Source organism: Coffea arabica, chromosome 6e, assembly GCF_036785885.1.
Source record: "Coffea arabica cultivar ET-39 chromosome 6e, Coffea Arabica ET-39 HiFi, whole genome shotgun sequence".
Classification (NCBI taxonomy): domain Eukaryota; kingdom Viridiplantae; phylum Streptophyta; class Magnoliopsida; order Gentianales; family Rubiaceae; genus Coffea; species Coffea arabica.
Window position 1 is genome coordinate 8,755,426 of NC_092321.1, and position 9,560 is coordinate 8,764,985.

At 37.2% G+C, this 9,560-nt stretch overlaps 1 protein-coding gene across 1 annotated transcript; it reads right to left on the reverse strand.

The window, feature by feature from the left end:
• Window positions 1–2,496: 2,496 nt before the first annotated feature.
• On the reverse strand, window positions 2,497–8,789 carry LOC113695190 (NAC domain-containing protein 75). Its single transcript, XM_027214194.2, has 7 exons — window positions 8,485–8,789; window positions 7,656–8,039; window positions 7,168–7,345; window positions 6,329–6,903; window positions 5,246–5,554; window positions 4,794–4,910; window positions 2,497–3,260 (listed from the first exon to the last, which is right to left on the reverse strand). Exons 2-7 carry the CDS (start codon window positions 7,791–7,793, stop codon window positions 3,171–3,173), a joined length of 1,407 nt encoding a protein of 468 aa, XP_027069995.1. The 5' UTR covers window positions 7,794–8,039; window positions 8,485–8,789; the 3' UTR covers window positions 2,497–3,170.
• Window positions 8,790–9,560: the final 771 nt, after the last annotated feature.

Sequence of the window (9,560 nt, forward strand, 5' to 3'; positions counted from 1 at the left end):
TATGAAAGTTCATGGAGGTTTTCTGCATTTAACCCTAATCCAAATGACTGGATATCATTATTAATTATATTTTCCATAGAAAAGAAAAATGATGCTCCCAAGTCCCATCACATCATCATCTTAAATGTAAAGAAGCTCTTCCACGTCATAGAGATAGAGGGACCAAATCTTACTCTGAGATTAGGCTGGATTCATGGGGAGCAGTAAAACTTGAAAATTTGAGCTGTCATATGAGCTCCCTCCCCTGGATGAAGGAGAAGGAATCCAGAAAGTTGGTTTTTTTTAGGGCCATGTTGTGATATTCCTCATAGCATTACAGAAAAATTCCTCCTGCAACTTCTTTACGGGACCGAATCTATACAACTGGTTATCCCATGCAGCTCTCTCTGCCATATATATATATATATACATATATATATTACTTTAAAAGCAGCCAAAATCTTCTATAAAGTGAAAGAACTTAACATCAACTTTTTTGCTTCAACAGGACATGTCCTTCTTCTTATTTATTTCCTTTCCTATTTCATTCCGTTTCTCTTTCTAAATTCCGATGTTTCTACAATATATATATATATACCTCTCTTGAAATTACTACTCCTTCAATCCCATTTTGATAGTCCTAGTTTTTTTTTCACACAATTTAAGAAAAAATAGTTAACTTTGTTGGAAAAACAAATTTAGATTGCTATTTTCCTAAAATACCCTTACATTAAATAAAGTTGGCTTTTCATATATCAATATGTTTTGGAAAATCTAAATGCATTAAATGGAGTAGGTTATATTCAATACTAATAATCTATATTAAATAAGGTAGTTTATAGTAATAACAACTTACATTAAATAAGGATATTTTAGAAAAATTAAAAGACAACTAAATTTTTCAATTGGAAAGTGGACTACAATTTGGGACCGATGAAAAAGGAAAACAGGACTATCAAAGTGGGACGGATGGATTACATCTTATTGGATTGTGTTTCTCTTCCTTCATCCTTGCAAAATATTCAATTCAAGCATCTTTCACATTACATTCTTCTGTGCCAGGATACTCCAATTCCTAGACAAAAATCAAAGAATCGAACGTCTTTTGTACCTTTGCTCCCCTCTAGCTCTTCTCTTGGTTACTCATTTTTGCTTGTAATATCTCTTAGTTCATAAGAAAATGTAAGAGAAAAACTGTCTTGGCAGGGTCTAAATACCGAGAAATGGTACAGAAAAAAGTGTCCCCCCCCCCCTTTTTTTTCTTGGTTAGTTCACTTAATTTTGGTATTTTCGATCTTGTCACAATTTGACAAACAGATTTAGATTAGACCTAATTTGTCAGTCTAGCTGTAGATATAGCAATCAAGATTAAACTGCTACGTCGTTCATGTCCATACGATACTTTATTCCTTGTTTGCGACTACAACCATTTTTCAACTCACACTTGCGTTGAAGAAGCTCGCACGCAGGTCTATTATGTAGTCTTCCGCAATAGTTTCCATATGTATACACGTCCTCCTCCTATTATATCTCTTATTAATTCGATCGATTCCAAGTATATTTCCACTTTTCATTGAAAAATAAAGGTATGATTAAATGTTTGAAGAGAAGTTGGGAGATATTGGTCATTTCAATGCCTAAAGCTTACTCTTGTCCTCTTATATATATTCTTCCGACTCTGTGCGTCTTTATTCCCTTGAGACGAGAAACTACCACGAAGCTGCGTACTCACTCAAAAACCCTCCTCCCATTCTTGATTTTGGCTTTATTACATGCACGTCCCGTAACCCGTAAGAAGAAGAAGAAGAAGAAGAAGAAGAAAAGATACACCACCATGCACGTCCCCTTCTCTCTTTTCTTTCTGTCTCTTTCTCTCCTAGCTCGCATTGATATCTAACTCTATAGTACACAATACAGGAAAAGCTCGCATCTAGAATTAGAATAAAGCAACAATAAAAAAAAGCAATAACAAGTAACAGAAAATTAATAAACTCATCATTTAAAATGTGATTTCTGTTACTGCTATTCCAAGATTCCACATTTCCTAAAGAGATAAGAACTGTATTAAAGCAGCCCACCTAGCCAGCTTATGCTCACCCGCTTTATTGTCAAGGACAGAGGACTAGGACGAAATGTGTAATATGAGAGTCTGGCAACCTCTTAGGTTCTGCCCCAGTAAATAACACTCTATAACTTCACACCTACAGCAAATTGGGTCTATAGTTACACTGGAAATACAAGCTAGCTAGCTGAAGAAATTTTTTTTTTTTTTTTAATGTGGGCTAAATTAATGATTCAAACGAGGAGAAAAACTGAAAATGTGAAGTACGGATATTTAGTTTCAAGGTCCTATTCTGTCTAGCCTTATGTACCAGGAATAGAGTCTGCAAAAAAAGAATCCTCGTATAAATATTGGATGCTTAGTAAATGATTATCAGTAAAGAAGCCCGGCCATTTTCATACTATAAAATGTTCTCGGATTCTCAGAAGCGGTGTGAAAGTAAGACGGCAACCGGCTTTTAACAAATCATTAAGATATTTCCATTTCTATAAAAGGGAATAATTTGTTTTCCAACAAGTATTCTTCTGCTCATCTAAAAGTGAGTGCCAAGACAACTAACATAGTTTCCGGCTTGCACTTAGCACAAATCCTACAATGTTTTTGTGTAGATAATTAACAACAAAAGGGCAAAAAAATGTACAAATAGCTAAAAATAAACAAATAGTAAGAATAGGGCGGGCATAAAGATGATACGGTAATCATAGAGGTGATGATTTTCATGCAGAGGGATTTTGCTTTGCTTTACTTAGGTTCATTGGTTTCATCCCCTTGTACATGTCAGAAGAGAGCAGCCTTTTTTCGGGTTTCTTTTCTTTTCTTTTCTCTTCCCTTGTGTGTCTCTCTTTCTTTTTCCTTTTCTATACTCTTCTTTTCTTGCTTTTCCAACGGGGATTGGGTTGTCGTACAGTTAGTTCAGTTGAGCCATCAGATCTTAGGACCTTACCAGGCATTTGCTCCAGTGAAAAAGATATATAGATAAAGGGAAAAACTATATAGATGGTCTCTCCTGCAGGCCACTTATTTAAAAGAACTTCAGGAACTTTGCTTCTTCAAGTACTAATGATCATGAGCATGAGTGTGTCTGTGGGTGGTGGTTGTTTTTGGCTGCTTTAGTATGGTTTTATTGCTCCTACCCATGATGATCCGGGTTGTCAGGATCAGGCCAGAATGAGGAGTACTTCAACCATTCTGTCTCTTGTGGGTTTGTGATGGATGACTCCTGCAATAACAATCAAACCATGTGAACCATTTCAGCATTTTGGGGCTTTCCCAATATACAGACTCATCCAACCAAAGAAATTCTTTTTACTCCCTTTTCCTGCGGTGGATTGTGCGTTTCTGTTCATGTGTCTTCTTTTATCTTTCTTTCTTTCCTTCCTTCCTTCCTTCCTACTAAGGGGGACAACACTCGACAAAAAGTTTTCAGTTACAATCTTCCGTTCTTTTAATTGTACTTAAAGGTCAAAAATGTACTTTTTTTATTCTCCCTCTTTTATTTTTGTTCTTCGTTAATTCTTAGTACAAAATTTTTGAGGAAAGATCATGAGAATGTCGGTCATCCAGCAAATCAAACACAAATTGCTGATGAACTCGGGCAACTTCTGATTCATTGCATTGGTCTTCTAAACATTGGCTTATCACATGTTTGTAATTCCCCACTCGATAGCTTTGTTAGTCTTAATTTGCTTTTCTTGTATCTACACCCTATATTATGCACTTTTTTCGCATTTTAGAAAAGCTAAGAGTGTAAGTAAGAAGTCCTCATGAAATGACTAAGAGACTGAAAGGAAACAACAAAAAGGTGGAAATCAAATAAGAAGGAAACGGAAGACGCTTGAACATGACGAAGCAAGCTGCAACATCAATATCTGAAACTTTGGGTGGGTGGGGAGAGTAAAATCACGGCACAGTTTTGTTCCTAAACAACGTTCTTTAATAAAGAAACATTCAGGGAGGATGAAAACGAAGGAGGAGGAGAAAGAAAGAAGAGTTCCGTTTCTTTTTCCTTTCCTTTTGTTTACAATGGTCCAATGCCTAGAAGTTTAATCCCACACGCAGAAAAGGAAATGGACTATGATTATCTTAAGCATATTAGATTGATCCTGCATGGCAGAAAATGGTACAAGTTACAAAAGAAGTACCAGAATTTCCACTCCAGTTGAAACCCCGTGTCAAGTGGAGCTTTCATAACATAAAAATAGAAAAGAAGAAAGAGATAAAGAGAAAAGGAAAAGGTTTCTAGCTCCTCTCTTTAGCTTAAGATAGTAGTAGTGTAAAGATGTAGACTATCTTTCTTATCCTTTCAGTTCCCTCTTTTTTGGTAAATGTTTTCATCATTGGCTCTCGGCGGTATAAACTATGGCATTGTTAAAAGTAGTGAATTCTCATAGTAGAGGTTTATTCATGCATCATGAATTTAATACACAGCCCTGAAATTAAGTCCTCTCTATATGTTAAAGAAAAGGGTTTGTTTGACGGTGTTAGAATTTGTCCAACTGCAAAGACTAATAAATACGAGTGTGCATTTAAAACGATATATGAAGCATGAATTAAGGACATATCTGTGAGCATTAATTCTTCTTTTCAGTGCCGCTCGATTTATAGGAGAATATTATATATATATATATATATATATAGAGAGAGAGAGAGAGATTAAATTATGCTTTTCTTGCTAATGCACTACTGCTGGCTTAATAATATTTTGACACATAAGCTCAAATAACACTTTCGGGTCAAAAAAGTTGGAACTTACTTCTTTGATGTCAGTAGATGTGCACCCCATAATGAGCTCCTCCAACCCAGAAGCAGACCTTCCTCCGAGTTTATGATGTTGTTGTTGTTGTGGCTGTTGCTGCTGCTGCTGATGTTGCTGCCGAAAGAACACATTAATGATTCAGATTTTTATAATACAAAACAACCAAACAATAAAAAAAAGACATAATCATCCATATGATCATGTATTGTCTGCAAAAAAACAAACCTATTGAAAGAGAAAATATAATTCCATGTGTGCACCTCTGCTGACACAAAAACCCCTTATTTTTTGTTTTTTGGTTGACACAAAAAAAAACCCTTCGTTTCCATTAAGTTACTGATATTAATTTTAGGGAGGTACGACCAAAAAGAGGAGAAAGATGAAAAAAAACAGAAGAAAGAAACGAGGGTTTGGCTTATTTGGGGTTAAAGATCAACACTTTATTGCACCTGAAAATTATCAGTTGGGAGCATGAGTCTGGAGACATGGTGGAAGGAGTCGTCGTCGAGAATGACTGAAGTGTGATGAAGGGGCGGTGGAGAGATGATGGTTGAAATGGAGTGGGAAGGCCGAGTGATGTGGAATGCTGTTGTTGGAATCTGCTGATGATGATGATGATGATGGTGATGAAGCTCATGAGTCACGTGATGTTGCCTCTGGTGTTCAGGGATGTCACGCTCTTCGCACGTGCCCACTGCTGCTGCTGCTGCTGCAACTCCTGGACCTTCCCTTACAATTGAAGGCTCCCCAATTCCACCCTGCAAAACAAACACCGTTTAATTTTTTAAGCTCCCCACTCTACGTTGATTACATGTTACAAGATCATTTTAACTTTTTTTTTTTTTTTTTTGTTTTAGGAGAAAAAAGAAAAGAAAAGAAAGAGTTTTGGTTCACTTTCATTTCTCTGTCTTGCGTTTGTAATTTCCAATGGTGGTTGAACAACGGATTATACTTTAGTTAGCTGATGCATAGTTAATATCAAGCAAGTTTTAGCATAATTGTCAGGCTGCATACACAAGCAATGCGTATGGGAAAAGCAATCTTTGATGTTCTCTCCTTCACATGCAGGAATTTTGCATTCTTTGACTGTCACCTTACAAAAGCTAAGACTATTTCTTTTCTCTTTATTTTCCTTTTGTATATTCGGATCCTAAGCGTATACTTAGACCACCCCGAACATCTTCAGCTCTTTGGATACGTGATTTATCATGAAATAAAGAAGAAAAGAGAGGCTCTTGGGGAGATATCAAGAATTCAAAAAAACTGCGCATGACCATGCATGTATATATCCTTCTACTTTCGGTTACTTCGAAAGAAAGTAGGAGAGGAGTTGTCCAAATTAACCAACCACCATAACTATGACTAATCTTTGACCGAAAAATCTATCGACTTCAATGACCAAAACCAAAAGGGCTTCTTCTTCCAGAGACTAGACTAGTTGTTTGATTTTTGAGAAGGACGTGTGTGCGAATCCAATTCTTCTCATTTCCTGAAAACTATTGAACAGGAGTGCTATTGAATGAACAGTTTACCTCATCAAAGCTTTTCCTATATGGAAGAAAGCTAAATTGGTCAGCTTTCAATTGCTGAATGTCCAAAGCACCGTAACTTGATATTGCAGCACCAACAGCAGCAGCAGACAGTTCATCTCCATGACTAGTCATTATTTCCCTGGAAGAACAGCTTCCGCTTCCGCCACCGCTGTCTCTTCTAGTAATGGAATCATTTGTTCCTTCGCCTGCATTTGTGGTAGCCCTCTCCGTCCAGTTGCACTGCCTTGGCTGAGTTTGATAGAATATCTTGGAAACCACAAGCTCTCCTTCTTTCTCTTCTTCATGCTGTCCCAAATGGTATTGGTGCATGACCCAATTAGTCTTCTCGGGTTTTCTATTTTTGCCGAAGTTTGTGTAGAGAACAAGAATCTTTTTGCAACCCTTTTGCTTGCCGTTCACCATGACCGGCCTAGTCTTGCCTGTCTTATGCCACCGGGTTTCTCCACCTTGCAAGTCGCATTCTGTTTGAATTTTTCTTCTCTTTCTTGTGCCAGTGGTGTAAGCCTTTGATGGTCTGTGGAAGAAATGCCTACTCAACCCATCTCTTGTAACTCCTGACAACAATTTAAGAAACGTACGTCGTACTGTAAAAGGTTGATACATATCAAAGGTAGGTTAATACAGGTGTAACGAACGGAACTGCAAGATTAAGTGCATCTCTCTTGGAAGTACGGACAAAAAGTAAAACAAACCCTAGAACAATTCGTGTAAGTTTAACTAGTTCCATCTTCCAACTAAGAAAGAAGTAACTAGTAAAACCTAACTCACCATGGGCTAGTCTTAAAAGCAACCATATATGCCACCAAAGCGCAACTAACCTGGAAGTTTCTCAGGATGAGTATAGCAAATCCCATCTTCTCCTTCAATGGTGGGGATGAACTCATCAATCAAAGGATGTGATTTTGATTCTTTGCCTTCGACTTTGGCTTCAAGGTGCTCTATCAACTCCTGGTCTGTTGGATCAAATTTCACCCCAGCTGGTAGACCTACCCAGTCCTGCAAGCTCCAGTATCAGTAAACTTTAAAAATCATGAATACTACTTAAGGATCCTCAAGAATGAAACTCCTAGTAGTACATCAGGAAAGAACTTTTTTGAAAAAAATTTTAAATTTGGGTTTTCTGTGGAAAAAGCCATCCTCAAGGTTCAAGAATGAATGAAAATTAAATCAGGCAATAAGAAAGCGGGAATAAAATTCTTATACTGGTCTGATTCTTCGTCAAAATCTTTTCAATGAAGCCAAGCAAGAATATTACACCAAAAAATAAGATTCAAAATCCGTAGTAGTAGTAGCTAGCCTGCCGTACCGGCTTTCCATCGAGCTTGTGACCACAACCAGGACAGTGCTTGGATCCGCACAACTGATGCTCCTCAAGCTTTGCATCTATGAGATCAGAACTGCTGATGCCCGACCCCAATTGATGACTCTGCAGACTCTTATTCATTTCTCTCAACTCTCTACTTCTCTTCTCTTCTCTTCCCTTCTTCCGACGGTACGTTATCAAGAAGCACCTATAGCTTCAACTTCCATTAAGAAACAGACGAGCCCAGTAGCGATCCCACACCTTTATTGTTAGCTATATATGTATATTCTGCAAATGAAGCCTCTAGCCGGTACTAGAGCTGCCGCCTCGTTGATATCAAGCGATAGTATCTTGATGGATTCAATTCAAACGAGATGAAACTGCCAACTAAAGAGTACAACAAGGGAGGTATCAGCATAACTCTATCTACTAAGGATCGAATGGATGGAGAATAGAAAATTTTGAACTTTAAAATTTAGCACATATGATCATCAAGAAATACTAAGTGGGTCGTGAAAATTCGACCTTACAGAAAGATGGGTTGTAAAGAAGTGAAGAATTCATTACAAAGCTTTAAACTTTTTCTCGAAACAAAATCAAATGAACAACAAACTCTTTGAACATTAATATATATGAGTAATAGTAGAAATCATTTTTCTCTTTATATATGATGTTGGTTTGCGATAAGGGGCGGTTAGGAGGCCAAGAGGTGGAAGCGAAGGGGAAGAAAGAATATTAGTAAGAAGAAAGAAAGGAGAAAGGAGAGGAAAGAAAAGAAAAAAAAAAGAAGAAGAAGAAAAACTGGGAGTCAAGTGGGCTTGAGCTATAAAACCTGCTTTATCAGTTACCATGGAAAACACCGGAAATCTCTCTCCACTTTAACTGAAGAAGCCAGTACTGTGGTAAAGAAAAAGGCACCTCCTTCCTTCCCCTTCCCCTATTATACTCTTACCTTTAGGCTTTAACCTCTCTCCCTTCTCTCTCTCTTTCTATCTCTTTGCTAATTTAAGAGCACAGCTAGTATAGAACAGCAGGCGGTTCCGTTTCAAAGAGAGAGAGAGAGAAGACAGGAAAAAAGCAGATAGAACAAATTATCAACATCACAAGCTACTAGCAAGAAAAGGAAAGAAAACCTCTAAGTTGGTTTATTTCCCCCCCTTAAAGCTTGAAGGGATGGCTTTGTTGTGTTGGATGATTAGTAGTGGTAGTAATAGTAGTAGTAGTAAGAAAGTGTTACTACTCAAGAGTCTTTTGGGTCTTGGGGTAGAAAAAGCAAAAAGCTAAGAAACGGCCTTCTTAGCTGTTACAACATACTACTACTAATCTACACATACAACAAAGCAATCCCCATCCCACACTCAAAAGCAAGGCTAACCATATGTGTACTAGCACAACAATCACCATTATGCTTTATTTAATCAAGAAAGTCTCTTATTATATAAGTACGTATGTTGTCTCTGTTTTCTTAGTACTAATTAAAAAAGTGTTCATGTTGATATCAGTGTCAAATTCTTGCTAATAAGTTGTGGCATAAAATCTATTGTGAAGATAAAATAAATTAGTTGGTTATTTTGACCTAGGAAGATTTGAGAGTCCATCAATCGGGAAATGAAGAAAATTGTCCAAGAACTTTGACAACTAATTGATCATCCCATGGACAAAATCCCTGGTGAGGTGAGTGGTATATGATTTTCTATGTCTGTGAGTACTGAGAGCTGCATACTGTTTTTAAATTAACTCGGATTGGACAGAAGGCGATTTTTCTAATTTAATTAGCAAAAAAAGAAATTAATGGTGGTAAAAAAAAAGGGAGAAAAATGATAGAAACTCACATGGGTTTTGAGCTGGAGTGCTGATCATGATTCTATAGCCATGAATGTTGCAGAGAGAGAGAGAGGGAGAGAAGGG